This window comes from Coffea arabica, chromosome 6c (assembly GCF_036785885.1).
Source record: "Coffea arabica cultivar ET-39 chromosome 6c, Coffea Arabica ET-39 HiFi, whole genome shotgun sequence".
NCBI lineage: Eukaryota > Viridiplantae > Streptophyta > Magnoliopsida > Gentianales > Rubiaceae > Coffea > Coffea arabica.
This window is the reverse complement of record NC_092320.1, coordinates 21,590,890-21,615,977: the sequence shown is the minus strand read 5'-3', so window position 1 is coordinate 21,615,977 and position 25,088 is coordinate 21,590,890. Positions and strand designations below refer to the sequence as shown.

The 25,088-nt window shown below is 33.7% G+C and overlaps 2 protein-coding genes and 1 long non-coding RNA gene across 9 annotated transcripts; 2 read left to right on the top strand and 1 right to left on the bottom strand.

Annotated features, from left to right (window-relative positions):
- The first annotated feature begins 9,695 nt into the window (after positions 1–9,695).
- On the top strand, positions 9,696–13,502 carry LOC113691481 (uncharacterized). 5 transcript variants are annotated; one of them, XR_011815986.1, is made up of 4 exons: positions 9,696–10,171; positions 10,260–10,679; positions 11,387–11,517; positions 13,250–13,502. It is a non-coding gene; the product is annotated as an uncharacterized lncRNA (long non-coding RNA). The 5 variants fall into 5 exon arrangements; XR_011815985.1 differs by having other exon boundaries at positions 9,699–10,171; positions 10,263–10,679; XR_003448715.2 differs by lacking the exon at positions 11,387–11,517 and having other exon boundaries at positions 9,724–10,171; positions 10,248–10,679.
- Positions 13,503–15,559: 2,057 nt separating this feature from the next.
- Positions 15,560–18,564, bottom strand: LOC113691799 (uncharacterized). 3 transcript variants are annotated; one of them, XM_072051662.1, is made up of 6 exons: positions 18,357–18,564; positions 17,157–17,243; positions 16,630–16,723; positions 16,437–16,548; positions 16,188–16,276; positions 15,560–15,760 (listed from the first exon to the last, which is right to left on the bottom strand). In XM_072051662.1, the coding sequence occupies exons 1-4, from the start codon at positions 18,450–18,452 to the stop codon at positions 16,454–16,456; spliced, it is 372 nt and encodes a 123-aa protein (XP_071907763.1). In that variant the 5' UTR covers positions 18,453–18,564; the 3' UTR covers positions 15,560–15,760; positions 16,188–16,276; positions 16,437–16,453. The 3 variants fall into 3 exon arrangements, with proteins under 3 accessions (XP_071907763.1, XP_027065899.1, XP_071907764.1); XM_027210098.2 differs by having other exon boundaries at positions 16,437–16,545; XM_072051663.1 differs by having other exon boundaries at positions 15,560–16,276.
- Positions 18,565–18,845: 281 nt separating this feature from the next.
- LOC113694327 (uncharacterized) lies at positions 18,846–24,456 on the top strand. The gene is made up of 8 exons (XM_027213245.2): positions 18,846–19,727; positions 20,569–20,644; positions 20,845–20,916; positions 21,086–21,157; positions 21,358–21,429; positions 21,739–23,733; positions 23,846–24,189; positions 24,286–24,456. The coding sequence occupies exons 3-8, from the start codon at positions 20,877–20,879 to the stop codon at positions 24,301–24,303; spliced, it is 2,541 nt and encodes an 846-aa protein (XP_027069046.2). The 5' UTR covers positions 18,846–19,727; positions 20,569–20,644; positions 20,845–20,876; the 3' UTR covers positions 24,304–24,456.
- Positions 24,457–25,088: the final 632 nt, after the last annotated feature.

Below are 25,088 nucleotides of genomic sequence, written 5' to 3'. Positions count from 1 at the left end.
TTTGGCCCACTTCTCCATATCACCATTACACGTGTGGTTTTAACTTTTGGCTGTATTGTGGTCCTTTGTTTTAATTTTTTTTTCAAGCGCCAAATAATTATTTCCAGCAAAATATGGAATGTACTTCAAGTGGCAATCCTTACATTTATATGCTTTCACTATTTAGCTTCTTTTTTTAATAAAAGAAAGAAAGAAAGAAAAACAGTTATATCTGCACTCCATCTTAAGGTACTTGTTAGATAGAGCTTTTTTATAAATGTCTAACATTTATAAGGATTAAATGCACTTTACATCCTAAACTATCATTGATTTGTACTTTTGACACTTATCGTCAAATTTAGCACTTTACTAACTTTTGCTATTACTTTTAGTACATTGTTCAAATTCATTAAAAATCAAAAAAAATTTACAAACCATTTTTCCCAATTAAAAAGATTTTAATACTTCCGATTTTCATTTATTCACTGCTACTCTCTCCTTCACTTGAGGGTAAAAGTCTTTTTATTTAAAAATATGATTAATCTTCTATACACTGACAGTGTATATATACATTCACCATTAGTTACATAACACATAATTCAATTTGAATTTGAAATTCAAATTTTGTATATATATATATATAATATATCTAACCGTGATAGTATATACACTATCAATGTATATAAGATTTACTATTAACAATATACCTTGGCTCTGAGAGGTTTTCAATTAATTTAAGGAACGTGCTAGAAATTAATAGAACAAGGCATTTTAATACTATCAATTAATACTTTCAAAAAAAAAAAACTACAAATAATAGTTCAGGGTGCGAAACATCCATACCGTAAACCAATTTACACGAAACCTGTCCGGAGTAAAATTTCAGTGCCCACTGTTAAGCATGTGGGTACCCAAAGGTCCCAAACAATGGAAAAGCCAAAATAAAATAGGTTCCTGCTTGGACAGCAATTTTTCAAAGAAAAATTGTTACATTTTCCGTAAACACATTTTTCTATCATCTTTTTATTTTACATATATCAAATCGTTACAATAATTTTTTTTACAAAAAATCTAAAAAAATGCAATCCAAACAAATAGTATGATTTCTGAAAAAAATTTACAAAGATTATCCCGCTCGTTTCATGGGCACAATTTCTAATCATTTTTTTATCACATATATATCACATCACAAAAAATGTTACATATTCCTTTATTTGTTCAAAGAATACATTCATAAAAGTTTCAAAACTTCACAAACAAAAGAAAAGAGAAGTGGGTAGGTTTCAAGTTAATCAGCTACATCAAAAGACTAAACAATGACCAATAGCTAATAGCAATGCATTTGTTTGCTAATCGATATGAGGATGATTAAAGGTGCTGCACTTTCATTGGTGAATGCAATGTTTTCAGAATCGGACCGGACCGGCCGGTTCGACCGGTTGGACCGCGAACGGCCATGTCACCGGTCCGGTCTAATGCTAAAGTCGGAAGTTCATGGAGAACCGTTGAAACCCGGACGAACCGTGCGAACCGTTAAGAACCGTGAACCGGCGGTTTTTTAAATTCTTCAACAAAATATCAAGAATGGTGTAGCTAAGATTCGAACCTGGAACTCCAAGTTTAAATATGACAATCTTACCACTAGGGGTGGCAATTCGGGTCCAAATCAGGTTGGCGGGTCGGGTTCGGGTCAACCCGTCAGAAAAATCTGTTGACCCGAACCCGACCCGCCAACCCGTGACGGGTCAGGTATGCTGACCCGAACTCGAAAATTTCAGGTTGACGGGTTGGCAGGTCGACCCGAAATGACCCGAAACTTAATTTTAATTTATTAATTTATCACTATAATTTCTAATAAAATCAATTTCTCACAAAACTAATTACATAATCAAGTAATAAAAATTTAAATAAGTAATTCCAAACCAAATCTAAAATAAATTAAACACCGTAAAAGTGTTTTATCCCAAACAAAATATAAAATAAATTAAAACAGTATAAAAGTAAAAAATAATATAATATATTATTTGTCCAAATATAATAATTTCAACTTCACACAAATTAAATAAATTCATTTATGATTAAGTAATTAATGCCTTTGAAAAAAAGAATAACTTAGGTTAGTTAGATTAAATTATTTTTATATTTATTAAATTATTTTAATTCGTAAACGGGTCATATCGGGTCATATCAGGTCACCACGGGTTGACCCGAAATCGACCTGTTTTCTTTTCGGGTTCATCGGGTCCAACCCAATTCTGACCCGAATTCCCAAAACCTCAACCCAAACCCATTAATTTCGTGTTAGGTTCGTGTCGTGTTTTCAGGTCGTGTCGAAAATTGCCACCCCTACTTACCGCTAGACTGTACTTAAGTTTGCTGAGAATTCTACTTGACTAAAAAATATATTAAAACATCAAGTTCTTCTCTTATTTTTTTTTTCAATTTTTTCTTCTTAACCATTTTTAACCCAAATATCCACAACAAGATTTTCTCAAGTCTTCACCATTATTATCAGGTTATTATCTTTAGCAGATTGTAAACAAGTTGAAAATTTCAACTTTTCTTGTTTTCCAACATTTTAGTAAGTTTAATTTTTTTCTTTTCAAGGTTTTTTTCTATATTATTATCTTTAGTTGATTTTTTGCATTTTCTTCTTTTTCCCCTCAATTTTCATATGTTTCCCTCATTTTTGTTTTATTTTTATTCGATTAATTAAGGATGAAATTTTTGCAAAAGTAGTGCACATCCGTGTAGGAATTGGGTAGGAATTACAAATAATAACATTGGGTTGGTCAAAAATATGGTAGTTGGCACATAATCGAAGCTATTGATAATTGAATTTAAAATAATTAATGGTATAGGATCATTGAATTTAATATAACATGTTGATTAGTAATGTTTAGTAGCAATTAATTTTTTATGTGTTTAACTGTATATTTGTTTTTCAAAAATTTTTAGTTTTGTTTAGTTTGAGCAATTAGATTTATATTTTTATAATAAAATTTTAACTTTTTCAGCTTAAGTTGATGAAATTGTGAAGGTGGTGTGGTTGCTTATCATGCCACTGATAAAAGTTTGCTATTCAAATAGTTTGTCTTAACTTGAACTCTTTTATGGATTTTTTTAAGGGTTGTAAAAGAATTTCAATATTTAATTTATTTATTTTTTGTGTTTTTATTTGTGATAATTGGTGCACATTTGGATTGTATCTATTTATGTTTATAATGAATTTATAAAAACTTGTGGTGAATTATGATATTTTAATTATATTTATCATTCCATGTTTTGTGTATAATTTTTAGAAAATTTATTATTATCATAACTTAAATTAAGTTATGTTAGTAAAGTTCAAGTGTAGAATGAAACCTGTTTAGTACTTAACACTTAAAAAAAAAAAAAAAAAAGTGAACCTTTGAACCGGCCGGTTGGACCGGTCGAACCGCGAACCGGCCACCTCTCCGGTTCACTGACCGGTCCGAGTTTAAAAACATTGGGTGAATGTTGCATAAAAGAAAGAAAAAAAGAAAATGGCAACAAAGAAAAAGAAGTCCGCTAATGCGAAGCAAGAGACCATGAGACAGCTGCCATTATTGACTTAATCAATCCAGGCGGTGGTTGGAGGTTGGATCTTAAATCTGTCTGGAATTGTTCTAGGCTTGATTCCATGGTTTGCCTGTCTCAATAATCTATCTCGCTATCTGCAACGACCGCCACGTTTTCCAACGAAAGAGACAAAGCCTACCCATGGCCCGTTGGATTGCATTTTTTCCTCCATCCTATGTTAGATGACCTAATTAACAAAGGCGTTGAAATAGTTAATTCAAACAATGATTGCAACATAATGCTTCTCTTACTTCATAAAATTAGAATCCTTGGTTGTTAACAAGGAAAACTAGTAGGTTTTTATTAACAAGGTTTTTATTAACAAGCAATCTTGTACTAATATGGGGAGGAAGAGGATATTCATGAAATATAAATGTCATCTCTATCATGATAGTAATATTTTAATCCTAATTGGACTGAATTGTTACCAAATTTGAAAAGCAAGGGATCTAGGTAAAATTTTTAAAACCTAGAGGGGTCTCAGTGCAAGTGTCAGAAACCTCAGGGGAGGTTTGTGAAATTATCCCATTTTTATTTTGAGGTGTTTCAAAATATCTGTTCTATTAAAAAAATTAAAACATCTTTTAATCTCTCTTTTCAATATAACTCTGTTTAATCATATGCATGTTATCATTAAAATTTAAATTTTGAATCTGTAAAGATAAAATTAGAAAAAGAAGTACATACGCCACAATCAAAATACTATTCTTAAAAATTGGATTCTTAAAATAGAATCAAATAACTGGGACGGAGGAGTAAATTATTTTCATTTAAACTTGGAAATTATGATAGAGTACGTGCAATTGAACCGGAAACCACATGTTCAAATTCTTACTTTGATGGGAACTTTACCTCTTTCGCTTTTCCTCGCTACAAGAGATGCGACAGAGTACATGCAATTGAACGGGAAACCACATGTTCAAGTTCTTACTTTGATGGGAAATTTTATCTCTTGGCTTTTCCTCGCTCCAAGAGATGCTCTTTATTTTAAACAGTGGTCTTTACTTTTTTTTTTTTTTAAGTAATCATAATATTTTTATAATTTAATCTATCATAATATATAGGGAGTGGAGTTTAAAGAGACTGTGTATAAAAAGTTAGTAGTTATAAGAATTTAATTAGACCAAATAGGTGTCCTGACACTCTGTTTGAATTTTTTTCACTGTAAATGTGATTCGAACCCTCGACTTATCACTCAAAGAGGGATTTAATCCCTTTTGGTGGCTAGTGAGCTTTGGTTCAGTGGTTAAACAGTGTTCTTTGCTCGGTGCATGTTACGTTATTGGCTCTTCACCGCTGGGTACCAAACCGGGCTTTTTTCTTGTATCTCAGTTACACAAATACTTTTGTGGGTTCAACCTCATGGTTTATATGCGGAGTATTTAAATGAGTATGGTACTTTCTTTGCATCCATGGTAGGTCAAATTGAGGAAGTGGAAAATGGGGATGACTCCCCGTTTAATTATCCCGCCACCAAAATGCTTCAAATTTTGGTCTCGAAAACTTCTTAGTAGGACCAAATTATGTGTCCAAAATTACAAGGCCATGATCCGATCTCATGATGGGAAGATTTTTTACTATAGGTTTCGGGAAAACTTGAATCCAAGCCTGATTAACAAACGCCGTCAAGTCTCTCATACACGGCATTAGAAGAACCTAGATGCTGTAATTCATGCACATTTATCAAGTTAATTGGTGAGTAGTTTGCTCCTTTCAGCATCCAAGAAGGTCCATTAAAAGTAAGTTTACCTCTGAATTAACTGCCTGGTTAAATTTGCCCACAATAGCAATTGGTTTTGAATAATTAGACAGCCAATAGTAAATATTATGCCAAACTTGGATTCTATTTTTCAGATTAGGGTGACCACATACAAGAAAAAAGATCCATTGCAATCCAGTAGATTATGTGATTTCCAGGCAAAAGTAATTCAAGCCTTTACACAAAACATTAACAGAAACAGTACTACACCAAGCTAGACACCACCCAAAGAAAGAACCCGTTTGGCAAATGAGTTTTTTGAGTGTTTGTTTAAAATTTTACTGTAATTTACTGTAAAAGTTATAGGAAAAATTTTTGAAATGTATAAATTTTTGGATATTTTGAAATATATAGTTTAAAAACTTTTAATTTTTTTTTGAAATTACTGTAATTAAAATTGTTAAGAAATTGTGGCAGACAAACTTGGTCAAAAACTTCTTTGCCAAACAGGCCCAAAGTTGCACATAGCTGAATGAATGGCTGATTCTTCACCTTCTGTGGGGGATTGTTTGAATTTTTTTAAATATTGAAAATCCGGACAGAATTCTAGAAGTAGCTTTTTACGTTTCATTCCCAACCTTTCATGTTTCAATCGTCATTTGAAAAGATACAACTCTAAACATGTTTCTAATGGTTACTAATTGTTTAAGGAACATGAAATCTTATTTATGTGAATCAATTTATGGTCTTTTGGCTGCAGACAAAAAGATATACAAACACTACAAAAATTTTTGCTCTTCTCTTCTTTGTTCTTTGGGAGTTGTAACAATTTAGTGCAGAGTTTTGCAACCAAACTTTATATTATCCTAAAGAATATTCGTCCTTGATCTTTTGCACAATATAGTGGACAAATAAAGTTTTAAAAAAAGTGATTTGCAATCATGATTTGAAACCTTTTTCCAGTTAATTTTGCAGCCATTTCATAGTATTTTCTTTATTGCTGTTCCAACATGATCTTCTATCATAAATTCTTCACACCCTTCAAGTTTCATAAACATTTTAGAATCAAACTCTTGACCAAGGTTCTGGTACCATTTGTTAGCATTTAAAAAAAACGCAGTAGAGGTATTATAATTCTCATATCAAGAAAGAAGGCATCCAAAGATGAAAAAAAAAAAAAAAAAAAAAGGCATCCAAAGATGAACAAGTCGTACGGCTTCGTGTACTGCAGGGTTCCGTGGACTTTGGTAGACTTTGATTAGTCATAATAGATGAAGCAAAAGCTTCAAACGGCAGAACATATCAAAATATCAAGGATAAGGAAGGCAAGGAAGGATCAATAATTTATTCAACAAATTGATTTTTTTCCTCAAATACAAACTTAGGATTTCAAGTCCTTAAATAGATAAATAAAGCCATGTAACTTATTCCAATATTAATGTCTTAACACAATTCAACTATATTCATTGTTTGGAATCCAAGTTTTTTGCCAAGTTTATCTGCTACAAGTTTTTTAAAAACTTTATCTATAGTAACCTCAAAAACTTTCTCAAAGTTTTTAAATTATACACTTTAAAATATTCAAAAATCTACATATTTCAAAATTTTTTTAAAAAACTTTCACAGTAAGCTACAGTAAAGTTTTAGACAAACTCCCAAAAAACTCACCTTTCAAACAGGCTTTATATTTTCTAAACCAACTTTAACAACAATTCTAATCTAATTACCAAATAAAAAATCAACTTCTAAATAATTAAAATTCTAAATAGCCTTTTTTTTTGGTCAACATGATTTTCGGCTAGATAACCCTACTTCATTTCATTAGTGGTGACCTATTTCACATCTTCATGATTACCAAACACTTTGATTGATTATTTCTCGATTGTTTTTTTAAAGAGCTTTGCTAATGTCAAATATTTTCAAAGTCATTGTGATCAATAAGAATGTCGCGGTTTACTTATCACATAAATAAACCAGTTTTGATTATCACTTGATTAAAGTTGATCAAGTTTGGTGTTTATATGTGTGCGTGTTTGGAGTAGATTATTTGGAATAATATTTTGAAAAAAAAACATTGTAGTACTTTTTTTATATGATGTATGTGAGATAAAAAGGTAATTGAAAAATGTATTGATAATACAGGCAAATAAATTTTTAAAAAATATATATATTTAAAAATATTATAGCACTTTCATGTTTTAAATTCTTCAGTTAATGGTTTTCTTTGTATCAGTATTTATTTATTTATTTATTTTGTATCCTAACATCTTCTCGCTATAATTAATGTCAGTAAATCCTTGACCAAATCAATGAAAGAATTTTTTACTTCATATCATTAGAACTAATTACTTGACTTGTGTTGTAGAAGTATATCATAGTAGGATATCATTTTACCTGAATTTATAACAAGTATTTTTTATAATTTATGCACTATCCTTTACATGAAATATGTCTCAGAAGTATTCTCAGTTTTTTTCTTCTGTTAATCTTTTGCAAAGTTTAATAATTTCAGAATATTTCTTATTGACAAAGTGATCCGCACATTGATTGCTTGAATATCTAGCACTGGTACTAACAGAAGGGTTCAACCTATTGTTACCGAAAGTAAATGAAAGTAAAAAAAAAAAAAAAAAAGAGGGGGACTCAACTCAATTCAAAAATACTAGGGCAGGTGAGCAAGCGTTACAAGTGGTTTCGCTCTCTTGGTTCTTCGTAGTCTCTGAGTCATTCTTTACACTACAAGAAATATATTTTTCAGTGACAAAAATTTATGTGACAACAAAAATCTTGTCACAGATAACCTAATTCAGTGACGACATTAGGTGTCATCACAGATGAGTACAACACAAGCATAATCAGTGACAACATTGGAAGTTGTCATTCTCAACTCGTCACGAAATAGTTGGCGCGCATCTCATTTGATGCCGCGGGAAATGATTTTATGACAACTCAAGTAAAGTCGTCACAAACGCTCTCTCTACAGTGACAACATAACTTGTTGTCATTGAAAGTCTACCTGATTCCAATTTTGTGACAACGTTTTGCATCACTGTATACTACAGTATTTTCATCAACTTTCACTAATTCTACTATGACACCCTAATTTTATTTTTTAGCCCCCAATTCTTTTATATGAGCAAAAGCACAGAAGATATCACCCTAATTTTATAATTTAGCCCCTATTCATTACGTATTAGCAAAATGCAAATGATATAATAACAAACTAGTTTTAGATATTTGTAATTTTTGCTAAGTTGACATAATAGACATGTCTGAGCATAAAAATTTTTTCATGAATTGTTTATTATTACTTATAACAACCCCCAAAAATCAATAACTGAAATAATTTGGAAAAGTGTAATTGAATATAATTTGTAATCTAATGTTAGCACTGTGAAAGATTAGTATAACGTGTAATACATCATAAGTAATAATTATTTTCATATGGAATGGGTATATACGAAATTAAAATTATTCAGTAAAATATCTGTCGTGCAATAAGATTGAGAGTTGTAACACATTTAACAGAATATTTGATTACATGTTTCTTTTAATTTATTATAAAAACTAAGTAAGAGACAAAGAGTAGGATAGCATGAGTAAGAAGTGCTATACTGTATATAAGCAATTCTATAGTATTTTCATCAAATTTCACTAATTCTACTATGGCACCCTAATTTTATTATTTAGTCCCCAATTCTTTTATATGAGCAAAAGCACAGAAGATATGACACCCTAATTTTATAATTTAGCCCCTATTCATTACGTATTAGCAAAATGCAAATGATATAATAACAAACTAGTTTTAGATATTTGTAATTTTTGCTAAGTGGACATAATAGACATGTCTGAGCATAAAAATTTTTTCATGAATTGTTTATTATTACTTATAACAACCCCCAAAAATCAATAACTGAAATAATTTGAAAAAGTGTAATTGAATATAATTTGTAGTCTAATGTTAGCATTGTGAAAGATTAGTATAACGTGTAATACATCATAAGTAATAATTATTTTCATATGGAATGGGTATATACGAAATTAAAATTATTCAGTAAAATATCTGTCGTGCAATAAGATTGAGAGTTGTAACACATTTAACAGAATATTTGATTACATGTTTCTTTTAATTTATTATAAAAGCTAAGTAATAGACAAAGAGTATGATAAGCATGAGTAAGAAGTGCTATACTGTATATAAGCAATTCTATGCATGTTAAATTTTTGAAACATATTTTATTGTGTAAGTTTTATTGTAAGGTAATTTCATAAATAATTTGTATATTGAGTTGTTCAAACCCAAAAAGATGTATATAGACACAAACAAGCACACATATATATACGTGCACAAAAAAGAAACCAATATCAAATAATTTATTTGATATTTATAGATGAGATTAAGGAAAAAAAAAAGAGATTAAGTATGAAAAAAGAAACCTGAAAAAAAAAATTTTACCAGGGAAAAAAAAAAGAAAAAAGATGTATGAAGCTAAAGGCGTGAATCCTGCAATCTCAAAGACGTGTTTAGATGCCAAAAAAAAAGAGCGCCAGTCTGAAATCTGAAAGAGGCGCGAAGGTTGTGGCTGAAATCTCTACAAAACGACGTCGTTTTTGGTTGTTCACAGACAAACAAAATTCTCGCCGCTTCTCTCTTCCAACACTTAGACAAATTTCATTCTCAGTCTTTCCTTCCTATGGTGAACACCGAAAAACTCTGGACCTCAGACACCTTCTGCTTCCACAAAATGCTCCTCTAAAGCACCATTGACGAGTGCCAATCTTCAGGTCAAGCTCGCCGAAGAAGCGAAGTCAGAACACTTCCAAGCTCCCTCCTCGTTCCGCGACTTTAGTTTAGACTTTTCTCCGACCCCCTCTTCAGCTAATTGTGCGGTATGTGTTTTTTTTTTTTTTTTTTGCTTTCAAAAGCTGCTCAGCCTTCTATTGTAAAGACTAATTTATGAATTAGATTGTTAATTAGCAGTGGGGAAGGTAATACTCTTGGCCAAATCGCATCCGAAACACTTGCGATCTGGAGTATTAACAGTGTTAGGGATGGTCAGAACCGGCTTTCTTTGAGGAGCTATGAAATGCGAACATTTTTTGACTGCATTAATTTGGTTGGATGAAAGAGAAAAAGGAGAGGAGGTCTTCGGCTGAACGGAAAAAGGGAGGAGGTTTGGAGAAAGGAAAAAGAAAACAGAGCAAAAAGAGAGAGAGAGAGCCAGAGAGTAGACGGAAGAAAAATTGAAAAAAGAGGGGTGGAAAAAGGGAAGAGCTTCGACAAGAAAACAGAGCAAAGGAAAACCAAGAATCGAAGGAATCAGCAAGGAGTTGCTGTTGCCGCTGCTGCCACCAGAATCCACCACCACCACCTGCAAGTCCTCACCGCAAAAGCTTGGTAAGGTTCCCTTTCTCCATTCCTCTCTTTAATTTTGTTAGCGGATGGGTGAAAATGAGAGGTATTGACCTGATTTTCTCTTCCTTTCTTCTTTTTAGTAAAACTTTTATCCTTTTCTGACGTCTATGTATTCATGTGGGGCTATAATTTCTGTTGTGTGTGAGAAATTTGATTGGGATGCTGTAAATTTTGGGGCTGATTAACTTCAAATTGAGCAAAGGATTGGCGAAATTCTTTATACCCCTGACCTGTTCGATAAAATGCCCAGTTGAGAGTTCTACTTGAAGATGATTTTGCTTGCGTTTTGCGTGTGAGAAAAAGGAACATTCGGCTAGTTCAGTGTTTGTCCGAACATGATAGCTAATTTTTCATGGTAGAAAACAGAGTCTTGAGAGGCTCTGACGTGCTGGTTTTTGCACTTTTTCTGTTTTTATGCTGCCCTATGTTTGAGTCCGAATTGATGTTATGAGAGGGGGGTATTGTGGGTTTCACTGTCGGAAAAAGGAAAAAAAAAGAGAGGAAAGGTAAAGCAATTGGTTAGTTAATATAGCAAGATAAATTTCATGCCTTGTGTTTATGAGCAAGTGCACGCATGTGGCTTCTGAGTGTCTTTGTTGTCGCAGATACATTCTGTTAGGCTGTTAGATCATCAAGCTAAATTTGTTCTGAATGAAGCTGACCTTGCTCTCTTGGGGTTTTTCTTTCAGCTTTCTACATGGTCTTCCTTGGCCTTCCTTTTCTCTACATACTTTTAATGCTCTTTTCTCAAATCCATGACTGTATGATGAGTTAGCTAACCAGCTGAAAGACTTGCGCAAATAAGCAACTTCTGTGTCAGGTATAAATAAATTGTTTGCTCTTCATAGTTATTACAATTGAGGCACTTGAATTCTGGTTCTACAAAATAGAGATTCATTTTTAATACAATTGGGTTGCTTGATGTCAATTTAGTTGCTTGATGGCACTTGAAATCTGGTTCCACCAAATCTGATTCCTGTTTAATGCAATTGAGTTGCTTGAGGCTGATTTAGGTGCTTGAAATCTTGTTCATGTTTAATTACAGCCATTGAGGTGCTGGATGTTGCAACCAAAACTTTAGTGTTTTTAAAGCAAATGTGTTTGAACGTTGGGATGTATTCGGATTTGTGATCTCAACTCCCAAACTGCTATTTGATCAAGGGATTCTAAGTACAATATTGTTTGGTATTCTACTCTACCAGTATTTGTTTCCCTTTGGATTCCACATATTGATGTTACAATCTTATAGAGACTGGTTTTACTTTGTGTGGTTGATCATTAACTCCAGACGTTAGTCAAACAAGTGGTAACAGCCGAATAGAGTCATTAATCAAGAAAACTGTCTCTTTTGATTACAGCTAATATATTTATATGATTCTTCTTAAAATTTTTTGGACGGGCTAAGTTCACACCCTTCTATCTTATATCCATATTAGAAACACGAATTTGATGTTAAGATCCTTAGTATTTATTACTTTTCTTCTAACATTTGGCAATCCCAACTTTATGCATTGAGACAGTGAAAATTTTTCAGCTAAAATTTCCTCGGTTTTGAGCAAATCTATCAGATGTGTAATATATATTGTTACCTTTTTGTTCTCAATATATAGCAGTCCTGATTACCATACAATGAATGGTTCGTTGTAAAAAGTCTAATCTTTGACATTTATATATAACCCGAGTGGAGGTTCTGGTTGATAATCAATTGCAGAATCAGATTTATGGATCATTGGATGATCCTTTCGCATTTTTTACCATTAAGATGAGATTTTTGTTGCTAATTCATGTGAGAGAATTAATCACAGTGCTGTTTAATATGTTTAACCCATTTGGACTCGATTAATTTTCTTTTGGTTGTAGTACACATGAACTGTGTAGTTCTAGTACTTAACTTGATTGGTTTCATGAGTTTATTAATTATTGTTTAAAGACACAGCAAAGTATTAAAAACAACATGGATCGAAATTTTTCTGTATCAGAAATTTTTTTTTTGTGCTAAGGAAAAAGAGGCACCTGTGATTGTGTGTGTGTGTGTGTGTTTTTTTTTTTTGATATACTGTGTGGTTCACGATCATCTAGGCTCTCAATGATTTTCAAGCGGATAGACCAGCTATGATTGTAAACCTGTAAAGCAAGCAGGCTACTAGTCCTGTTGGAGTGTCTAACCTGGATAGTGAACATGTTCTTGTTAATAGAGATTAAGGAGTTTTGATGTGCACATAATATCCAATGTAAACTAGAAAGTTCTCTTAGAACTCTTGAACGTGGTTCAGTTGTACTCCACCACATTGGAGCTTTCTTGAAACAAAAAATATGGCGGATTGGGCTAAATGAATATATGCATTTGCTTAGTTGATCCTTTCTTTTGGAGCTAATGTTCTTGCTTACTATTCAATATATATAATTTCACTTTATTTTTGTGTTAAGCAATTTACTTAGATTGCTATAATTTCAAATTTATGGACATTAGTTTTTATAATATGGTGCCTATCTAGAAGTGTAGTTCCAGTTTTAACACCAGTGCTCATTGCTTCAATTTTGGTAACGTGTAGGTTCTAACACGATTCCCAAGAAGAAGAAGCCAGTCATTGCTGTGAAGATGGTTTTTGAATTGAAGACTACAAGGCCTATCATGCTCATGTTTTGTTCTAGATGGGAATCGTGCTCATATTTTTGTATAGAACTTTACTACTCTCTATTGTGGATGGGAAATCACTAGTATTGTAACTGAATGGCTTATTTTGGATGGTGCATGGTTTATGACTCATTTGAGGCAACATTTATATATATATGTATTTGGGTTGATCTTCTATTGGAAATGAATGTTGGTTTTCTTTTCGTATGTTGGCTTTTTTTTTCTCCTTGCTACTCAATGAACGTTTTGTGATTGTTGGCAGCTATGTTGCGTAATTAACATTAGTTTATTGCTTTTTACAAAAAAATAAATGACAATAAAAAAGTTGTCACTGTCAACAAGTTTTACTAGTGACACTAGAAAGTCGTCACTTTTTATGGATGGAAAACAATGACAACAAAAGTCGTCACTGAACGGAAGCATAATGTGACAACTCCAAGGGTTGACTATGACAAGAATTTAGCCAGTTTAGTGACAATAAAAATCGTCACACAATGTACAACAATGAGTGACGACAAGAGTCATCACAAAAGCGAAATCGTTTGTGACGACTTTCAACAGTCGTCACATGGACCCCCTTTTGTGACATAGAACTAGTGACAGCTCTGTGACAGCAGTAAAAGTCGTCACTGACTTTTTTTGTGACGACTTCTGAATTTTTAGTGACGACTTTCGCCTGTCACAGAAACGCAATTTTCTTGTAGTGTTATGTGTATGTCTGTTGAAGAGTGTCGAAACTATCGAACTACTTTTTTTTTTACTGGGGCTACGTTTGGATCGAGGGATTTGACAAAAAATTTGCGATCCTTTTAAATTTCTCTAGTTGTTTAATATTATTTAGGAGATATTTAAATTTATAAATTATAAATTATTCTAATATTTAAAATAAATTTTAATAGTTGATATATTATAAATTTAAATGTCTATTAAGTAATTTAAATAATTAGAACGATTTGAATGAATTTTAAATTATTTCTCAAATTTCTCAATCAAAACAAAGCCTTCAGGGAAAGAAAGTCATCTTGCATCTTACATGTGTTTCATTTTTTATTATTGGACATTGCCGGTGACTGGAGACCAAACTTTTTGTTTTTTTGTCAATACAGAGTGTCCGAGTCAATCCTTACGAGGCCTGACTGGCGACCAAACTTAGATCTAGTCATATTAGATTCAATAATTAATTCATTGAAGAACCTTCAATCGCGACATGACTCGTATCAAAAAGTAAAAGAAAAAAAACTTGACACGACTCTCATTTTTTTTTTTTTTTTGACACGACTCTGGGAACTGGGAAGAAGGCGCAACTTGGGAAAACTCTTGACCATGACCCAGGCCAATTTTTTAGAACTTTGATGTGTGAGGTCCAGCGTAGATTTTTTTTTTTTTGGCAACCGCAATCACTATTTCAGAGTACGCATCAAATAAATTTCATCCCATATAATAACCTATCAACCACACAAAGGGGTAAGATGCATTAGACAAATCTTATATGACAATGAATGTTCCACGAGAGGTTTGAAACCGGGTTGATAGGAAATCAAACTTAAGATGTATAACAAGTGTATGGTATTGATTTTATATATACGAAATAAGTAGCAAACATAAGATGTATAAAAGTGAACTACAAGCTTCGGGACAATTTCAATTTTTGTTCCAATTGAGAGTAACAGCTTAATGATCACCATATGAAATCAAAAAGATAATTATGGAGAAAATTTTACTAACAAATCTTAGAAGAAACATATGAACCACCAAGTTTATAATATTTAGCGGAAAAATGAAAAATGAAAAGTATTTAACTGGAAAGTTTTACAAAAGCAAGAATAGATTTGAAAGCATAAGTATGACCACATAAAGGAAGAAAAACAATACTAATTTGTGTTTACCACACAAATGTAACAACTAGATGGATGAGGGGAAGGACCGCTCCTGAGCTGTTCACAGTCAAGATTTGGCCCAAAAAAATTGTATGATTCAGATCACTTCTTGTACCTCGTTTTTAACACCGTGTGTGGGGCCCACAAAAATTTATTTTAAAGTTACACGTTGTGCAAACAAAATTACGCCGTGTGCAAATAAAATTACGCGATGTGCAAAATGCACAAAACCGAGGTGCAACCGTTCCTGCCCGTGGTCCCAATTAGATGGATTGAGAAAGAACTAATATTAAACCAATAAAGCAAAAATAAAAAAAGGAAGTTGAAGAAACTTCCCTTCATCTGTTGATTGATGATCAAGTGACAATAAGAACTGAAAAAACTTAGAAACTGGATACAATTTTGTAGATTCGTATCATTAACTGTAATACAAATTACATAACCACGATAATCAAATAAGGCCATTAGCCAAGGAGAACTTAAAAAGGCTGATATCATAAATCACCTTGAACCATCAAATAATGCCATTAGCCAAGAAGTACCTTGAAAAGCTGAAATTGTAAATCCAAGTGAAGGAATCAGATGAAAAGAAATTTATATTTCTAATCTTTTCTTTTGGCTGTCAAAAAAATTGACTAGTTTCTAATACTGCATCAACAATAATACCTCAAAGTAACTCAAGAACATGTTTCTTTTGTTGAAAGGTAAATGCATGAAAAAATTTTCTCCCGGAAAGAAATCTCCAACATCTTTTTATGGAAAGGGATAGAAAGGAACCAGTTATGAAGGGAAAAACATAATTGAGAAACAAATCAGAAAACAAATTTCGTTTTGAGACTTCTAATGCCGGATAAGTCATCATTCTCCTCTCAATAAGCATGCATCAACATAGTAAGAGGCCAAATTGGAAGGAGGAAGACCTAGGAGCAATATATTTAACCAATCTAGACTCAACACACAGTTAAATGTACTTCTGACCTGGGATCATTCCATACATTGCTATAAAGAAATTTGGGAATGACTAAAGTTGCATTTAGCAGGGATGGAACTGCAACAGCATTGCAGACCTGAAAAATTGGAACGAAGCATTCAGTGGCAATTAATAAGAGAGATAGAATCAGAGAGTAAAGAAAAAAACATGAAGAAGATGCAGGAAGTAAGATGAAACTTGACCCTACAACAACCAAAAATACCAAAAAGGAGGAGGACTAAATTCTACATGCTTACAGCAACTCGCTGCTGATTTAGGCCTCCATTGGCCACAATGTAACTGTTCCTGGATTTCCCTGCCCCGACAACTTTAAACAATTACACCACAGTTCAGACAGCAAACCACCTACTGTCAGAGACATAACTGTTGTAAGAAGCAAATTACAATTTGATTTGTGCATAGACATCATTCAATGAATCTAAATTATACCTTGGGTACTCTTCTTGTCGGCACAAGGCTTCCACATTGATGCCTGAGGGTTTGATTCTTCCCAAAATTTTGATTCACCTCTCTTCAACTCTTTCTGAAACATTAAATTGGTAAAAGGGAGTGCAGAAACAACAATAAATAAAATCTTTTCTCAGCATGCTCGTGTTTTCCACAACTACCCAATGAAAAGTACAAGATCAGCTGATATCCCAAACTAGCCATGGAACAGACAACAAAAGAGCAAACTATTTCAGTATATTATTCTGTGAACTCCTAATATTATCAATTATCTGATAGGCAAGTCACTTGCAAGACCAATGCTTATGCAATCAAACACATTCTGATGATGCAACCAGATGATTTGGCCTTATCTTTCCTAGTTCTAGTAATTGAGTAGCTGCCATTTACTGCAGAAGCTCAGAGCACTTACAAAATCTACGGCTAAGATAGTAGACACTCCTGCCATGCACCATAATTGAGATTAAGAAAATATTCTACTATATGAAAGCAATGATAATAGTTCTAACCTCATTAACAGAACTGGCCGCCAGTTTTAGAAGGCGATCATACATGTTTGTTGAACTCTTTTCCTCCAACATGCCAGTGATTTTCTCCTGCAGTGATATATGACCTACTTCATCTGTAATACTGCTCATAACAACTCCTGATAGTGATGAATTGCTTCACAACTGATACTTTGGAACAAATAATTCCTAAATAAACAAAGCTCATCCACCTACTATGTTTATTAGAATAAGCACAGTAAATAAACTAAGTATGACTGAACAGCCTTCAATATTATCATCATGCAGAGGTTACATATAGTTTCCCCATGTTGCTTAATTTTCAATTTGCAGACACATACATCAGCTTATTTTTCTGCAAAAGAATGAACGTCTGCAAAATTGTCAGGAAAGTGACTCACGTTTACAGAAACAACTCCTGTTCTATAAAACGGACAAAAATATTGTTGTAACTTAACTTTAGATACTCTTCTAATTTAGGTTTGACATACAGAAACAGTTTTTTAACATATAAATTAATTCATGTATAATCCTCTCTGGAACTTTGCTATCATCAAATCCTCATGGATCGGTCTAGCGCTACTTATGTTCTGTTAAATTTCATGTGAGACTCAGCTCAATGGTGGAAATATAGTAGCATCAATTTTGTATTCATAACAGATGTAAGCTGATCAACCAGAATTGCTTCTAATCTCTGGATGAAGTATAACAAATTATTCCCTTTCAGAAGTGAAACTAAAGTCAATGACCGTATGAGCTAGCTGGAAACCATCAATTCCTAACATATAAAGGAGAGCTACGTGTTTTACTAGTATACACCAATTGCTCATAAGTACCTTCCAAAAGAAAATTAATAGGACTTGTGGTCTTGAAAATTATGAAATTGGACTGAGCTTTTGAATTGTTAAAAAATAAACTGAATTCCAGAAATATCATCTACAAATTCAATTGGCACTTGGCAATGAGGCATCATATCATATTAAGGTAGTCTAAATGCACATTTGATCTACTTTTGCATTCATTCTTTTCATTTCAATTTGTGCTACTAAGTTCCTGTCAAAATTAAATAAATCATATTTTTTTTGAATCTTACATGCATGTCAAAGAAAAGCAGAGCATATTAATTAACTAAATTTAGGCTTTAGAGCTAATTGGGAAAGCATGGATGCAAAGCCAAACTGATGGCAGTACCCTAAACCATACCTCTTGCCCTGTTGATCTGTGAGGGGCCGAATGATTCTTGATTATTGAGTCCAAAAGAGAAAACAAAAGGGAATCCAGCAGGAAAAGAAAGCTCATGAACACAAATGCTACAACTACTTTCCACCAAAAACTTAATGTCTTCTCTCCCGAACCCCTCTAGACCGGTCTGCCATAATTTGATATGTAATAAGTAGGAAAATCAACATTAATATTAACTGGTGGGTATTTTTCTGCTATTGATGTTATCATAGCCAGAGACCACCACATTAATTGCTGATCTCCATCTCCATGTGTGTGTTTTTGTGTCATGAAGACTTCCACGCTCGTCTTCAGCATATATATATATATATATATATATATATATATATATATATATATATATATATATGATTTTGCTGCTGACACCAATTCATGTGAGTTACGGTCAAAAAAATCTCAACTTGATCAATGAGCAAGGCCATGGGCAAAATAGATCACTACCTTTTCTTGATAAATTTTAGCTTAGTTTCGTTAGCCATGATGGCTGCCGGCAACAGTAATGTTACAACGGATCAATTAGCCCTTCTTGCGCTAAGAGATCGCAGGATCAATTCAGAGCCTCGAGAAATCTTGGCAAAAAACTGGTCCATTACCTCCTCTGTTTGTGATTGGATAGGGGTCACCTTCGGCTCTCGACACCACCGAGTGACTGTCTTGAATATCTCAAATATGAACCTTACTGGTACCTTACCTCCTCAACTTGGGAACCTGTCCTTTCTGGTTTCCCTTAACATTAGCAGGAACAATTTCCATGGAGAATTGCCCGGTGAGTTAGTTCACTTGCGCAGATTGAGATACCTTGATTTTGGGATCAACAATCTAGGTGGAGAGCTTCCCTCCTGGTTTGGTTTTATATACAAACTCCAATTCCTGTCTCTTGGAACAATAGCTTTATGGGTTCCATCCCGCCTTCCATCTCTAACATGTCAAACTTGGAGACGCTACTGCTGTCTTTCAATTTCATTGAGGGGACCGTTCCAATAGAATTTCAGAATCTTCATAATTTGAAGAATTTGCTTATTGAGTATAACCAGCTTTCTGGTCCTTTGCCTCTCCATGTTTTCAATCTTTCCTCACTGGAAATAATTTCCTTCATGCATAACAGCCTATCAGGCATTCTTCCGGACGACGTCTGTCAGCGCCTTCAGAAACTTACATGGCTTAGTCTACAATATAACAATTTGATTGGTCGAATACCGTCAACAGTGTCTCAGTGTTCACTGCTTCGGTATCTTGCCTTGTCTGAGAACCGTTTAAGTGGACCGATACCCATGGGAATTGCGAACTTGACAATGCTGGAGGAACTATACCTGGAGAGCAACAATTTAACAGGTAAAATGTATTAGTGACTGCTTTTATTCCTATTTTTTAAGTATAGATTAAGCTTATGCTTCTGTTCTTGTATATGCTTTATAGATATCTAATAAGCTTATGCTTTTGTTTTTCTATATGGAGGTTTCAGAGAAACAGAACATTTTTTTTTGGCGGTTTTGATAGACAGTGATGAGAAAGCACAGCCTCTCTCTCTCTGTTAGTCTAGCAGCATTCCTAGATTTGTCTATATGCAAGTTGCATATCTAGACTTCCCGAAGGAAATCAGCACCGCCTTCATTGGTAACTTATTGCATGTATAAATGGACGGCAAGTGTTTAGTAGAAATGTGAGGTAACCTTATGAGTTTTAAATTGGTGTCTTGGTTTAGAGTTGTGTGTAGTGTATAATCGTTAGCGCCCAGGAGTTCTGGTTATTTTGAGGTTTGGTCAAATTACATATCCGATCCTAAGGTTTGTCAATATTACTAAAAGGTCCTACATATCAAACCCTAAGGTTTGTCAAATAGATTTATAACATAAACACTCTTATCGCATGGGTCTTAACTCTTAACATTGACTGTTCCCCTGATATTACTAATAGTATCACTTTTTTTTTTTCGATAGATAGTTGAATAACCTTGGCAATGTCTGATAAAACTTTACTAGTATTTGTCTTAGCAAGCAGAAAAACTATCCTATTTTCTTTCCTCCCACAGATGCCACATGGTTACTGCAATGAGTAACCATGCGACTATTTCCAATTAATGCATTTAGAAAGTTAAAAAATCTCATCATTGTTTGTTACTACATTTTTTTTTGTTACAAGTCAAATCAAACTCATAAAAGTTGCAATTTTGCAGGTGCAATCCCAAATGAAATAGGGAATCTAACTATGTTGACGATTTTAAGTTTTGGTGACAACAAATTGATTGACAGGTATGTCTTCGCTCCTAATGACAAGGTCTTGATTGCTTAAACCATAGGCAAAGCTCGGCATGCAATTGGATCTATAGCATGAAAGGGTCACGACTATTTCCAATTAATGCATTTGGAAAGTTCCAAAATCTCATCATTATTTGTTACTACATTTCTTCATTACAAGTCAAATCAAACTCATAAAAGTTGCAATTTTGTAGGTGCAATTCCAAATGAAATAGGGAATCTAACTATGTTGACGATTTTATATTTTTATGACAACAAATTGACAGGTATGTCTTCGTTCCTAATGACAAGTTCTTAGGATTGGATCTATAGCATGAAAGGATCACGACTATTTCCAATTAATGCATTTGGAAAGTTCAAAAATCTCATCATTGGTTGTTACTATGTTTCTTCATTACAAGTCAATTCAAACTCATAAAAGCTGCAATTTTGCAGGTGCAATTCCAACTGAAATAGGGAATTTAGCTATGTTGACGGCTTTAGAATTTAGAGACAACAAATTGACTGGTATGCTTAAGTTCCTAATTACAAGTTCTTAATTGCTTAAACCATAAGCAAAACTCAGCATGCAATTGGATCTATAGCATGAAAGGATCACGACTATTTCCAATTAATGCATTTGGAAAGTTCAAAAATCTCATCATTATTTGTTACTACGTTTTTTCATTTCAAGTCAAATCAAACTCATACAAGTTGCAATTTTGCAGGTGTAATTCCAGCTGAAATAGGGAATTTAGCTATGTTGATGGATTTAGATTTTAGCAACAACAAATTGACAGGTATGTCTTCTTTCCTAATGACAAGGTCTTAATTGCGTAGATCATCTTTAAAACTCCACATCAGTTTGATCTATAGGATAACTTGCGCCTATGTTCGGTTGAATGAAATTAACTTTTCCTTTTAATGGATTTTATGTTCAAAGAGGTTAGTTTTAAAGCCTTGCTAGAAGGATCTGGGAAGACCGATAACTTTCTATTATTCTAAAAGATTTTTTTTTTTAAAAAAAATTTAGAACCTTGCTAGACATTGCCAATGGAAAGTTGCCGATTGTATGCTAATGCAAAAGCACTTCAATTACCGTATTACAGGTGGAATACCCGAAAAGATTGGGAACCTTCACAGATTGGAGGAGCTTTATTTATACAACAATGCATTATCGGGTTCCATACCAGCTGCAATTTTCAACATTTCATCTCTCCAACATATTGGACTTGACCAGAATAAATTCTCAGGAACTATTCCTTTCACAGTGAGTAATAATAAGCTAAGCAATTTGGAGTCTCTTTTTCTTGATCAGAATTACTTGAGCGGAGGTATACCTAGCACCATCTCAAATGCTACTAAGCTAGTTTTTTTGGTGCTTTACAATAATGAGCTCACAGGTTCAATCCCCACCTCTTTAGCAAGTTTAAGAAATCTAAAATATCTATACCTGGATTACAACAGGCTATCAAGTGAATCCTCAGAATTGAGCTTTTTCACTTTCTTGACGAGTTGCAGATCTTTGACATATTTAGTGTTGGATAATAATCCTCTAAATGGTTTTCTGCCAGCTTCCTTTTCTAACTATTCGACTTCACTTGAAGTCATAACTGCAAAAAGTTGTAGAATCAAGGGAAACATCCCAGATGGAATCAGCAATTTGAGCGGTTTGGTGGAACTAGAATTTTCAGGTAATGAATTGATTGGATCTGTCCCAAGAACTATACATAGTTTGGCAAATCTTCAGGTGCTGTACTTGGACTCCAATCAAATAAGAGATGTCTTGGACATTTTTTGTGGATTACAAAGTTTGGGGTTGTTAGACTTGAGCCAAAATCAATTCTTTGGTAGTATTCCAGAATGCTTAGGAAATATGACAAATTTGAGACAGATTTTTCTAGACTCCAACAGGTTGACTTCCATGATACCTGCTAACCTATTGAGCATGAAAGATCTCCAAATTCTCAACCTTTCATCAAATTTCTTAAGTGGATCGCTACCTTTGGAGATCGGGAACCTCAAAGCAGCATATAGTTTAGATATCTCGTTCAATCAATTATCAGACAAAATCCCTACAACCATTGGAGAGCTGCAAGCTTTACAGAGCCTTTCATTGGCGAAAAATAATTTGCAGGGTTCTATACCAGAATCATTTAGCTATATAGTCAGCTTGGAATTCTTGGACCTTTCACACAATAATCTCTCTGGTGTAATACCCAAGTCAATGGAGGCACTCAAATCTCTCAAGGAATGCAATGTTTCTTTTAATAGATTAAGTGGCGAAATTCCTCGAGATGGTCCCTTCAGAAACTTTACAGGTCAATTGTTCATGAACAATGAAGGACTCTGTGGTGACCCAAGGCTTAGTGTTCCACTATGTCAGAGTAATTCAATTAGAAGATCGAGCAAAAGAAAGGTGCTTCTACTTGTCATTAGTCTGTCAGGGATGGCAGCAATACTGATAATAGCAATTGGAGCATTATTGAATCTAAGGTGGCTAAAGAAACCAAAGAGTTCTAGTGGAATAGAGTTGATGTCAGCGGCAAAATATGAAAGATTTTCATACTATGACCTTTTGCACTCAACCGATAACTACAATGAAAGCAATTTGCTTGGAGAAGGGAGCTATGGTTCTGTTTACAAAGGGATCCTAAGTGATGGCACTATTGTGGCTATCAAGGTATTCAACTTGCTAGTGGAAGGTTCATTAAAAAGTTTTGATAAAGAATGCGAGGTTCTAAAGAGTTTACGCCATCGAAATCTTATAAAAGTGCTCGGCAGCTGCTGTAACCTTAATTTTAAAGCCTTGGTACTCAAATACATGCCCAATGGGAATCTTGAGAAGTGGTTGTACTCTCACAACCATTTTTTAGATATGTTCCAAAGAATAAACATAATGATTGACGTTGCTTGTGCATTGGAATATCTCCATTATGGTTATGATGCTCCTGTGGTACATTGTGACTTGAAGCCCAGTAATATCTTGCTTGATGAAGATATGGCTGCCCATGTAAGTGACTTTGGTATAGCAAAAATGTTTGGCCAAGGAGAAAGTATTTTGCATACCAATACCCTTGCAACACTGGGATACATTGCACCAGGTTAAGCATTTAACTTTTGCTGTCTACATTTTTTGTACTTCTACGATGTTGTTCATCTGTTGTTAATCTGTTAACTAATTCTATTATCCTGACTATTGTAATCTTATGACAGAGTATGGATCGGAGGGGATAGTTTCAACAAGAATTGATGTATACAGTTTTGGAATAGTTTTGATGGAAATTTTTTCAAGGATAAGGCCTGGTGATGAAACGTTTTCAGGAGATTTAAGCCTTAAAAGTTGGGTAGAAGATTCTCTTCCTGATGCACTTCAGGTCGTTGATGCAAACTTAATTAGGCCAGAGGATGAGCATTTCACTGACAAGCTGAAGTGTGTTACATTGATTATGAAATTGGCTTTGAACTGCTGTACAGAATGTCCAAGAGAAAGGATCAGTATGAAAGATGTTTTAGCAGAACTAATAAAGATCAAGCATCAATTTCAATTTCTGATGACAGTAAGTATTTATCCTTTTTGTGCAAATTTTACTTCTCAATGATGAAAGTTATGTGTCCTCATTCAATTGAGCTTATAACCTGCTATTTTTTTGCAGCATACTGTCAGGTCTTGATCATATCAGAAACAATGCTTTTGGCCAATGCAAATAGATGCTTCAGTATAATTTGTAAGCTTGATTTATTTTGAAGGTCAGAGAGAGATGTACATTATTCCGAGAGAGAGATCTAGAGGTGTCATCTACATCGCATTTGGACTTTCAGTTATAGGGAACATTGCATAAGGGGCTTTATTTTGCTTTTCTTTTTCCTTTTTTTAATTCTGACTGAGTTCTTAGCTACCTTTTAGTTTAAACAATCTAGTGACAAAAAGCAGAAAATTAACAATTCCCTGCCATAAAATTGGAATGGCAAAAGCATACCATTCACTTTCAAAGGAGACTTCAAATGGGGACAAGTTCAGATTTGGGTTTGTTTCTTCTCCATCCACATATATACTAATGGAAACTGGAATTAAAGTCAATGAAGGAATAAACCAAGACTAGTTAATGGCAGCCTCTTCTCGACCAATGTCGCAAGCTCCATTTTGTCCATGATTTGATAGTCCATGTTTGGTACCTACTTGGAAAATAAATCAATGTTACGGCCTTTCTCCATTGATATGGTTTTATTATTCCTGGAATGTGTTATTAGTGGACTTCCATGCTCGTTTCTATCTGTATATATCGTTTTGCAGTTCATCCCAATTCTTAATTAGTGAGTGCCCTGGTGTTTGTGGAAATCTGAAATTGAACCATGAGCATGGCCAAGGACAAAATCTACTACTTCTTCTTGCGTATCTTTAGGTTAGCTAGCATGGCAGCTAGCAACAGTGATATTACTATGGATCAATCAGTGACAT

Bases quoted from the DNA above. Each gene is read 5' to 3' on its own strand.
- LOC113691799 (XM_072051663.1), bottom strand. From the start codon at position 18,452: ATGAGCTTTCTTTTCCTGCTGGATTCCCTTTTGTTTTCTCTTTTGGAC. The intron at 17,244-18,356 runs GTATGGTTTAGG...ATATCACTGCAG, and splicing joins ACAGATCAACAGGGCAAGAG to GAGAAAATCACTGGCATGTT. The intron at 16,724-17,156 runs GTTAGAACTATT...TTAATGTTTCAG, and splicing joins CGGCCAGTTCTGTTAATGAG to AAAGAGTTGAAGAGAGGTGA.
- LOC113694327 (XM_027213245.2), top strand. From the start codon at position 20,877: ATGTTGACGATTTTATATTTTTATGACAACAAATTGACAG. The intron at 21,158-21,357 runs GTATGCTTAAGT...GCAATTTTGCAG, and splicing joins TAGAGACAACAAATTGACTG to GTGTAATTCCAGCTGAAATA. The intron at 21,430-21,738 runs GTATGTCTTCTT...ACCGTATTACAG, and splicing joins TAGCAACAACAAATTGACAG to GTGGAATACCCGAAAAGATT.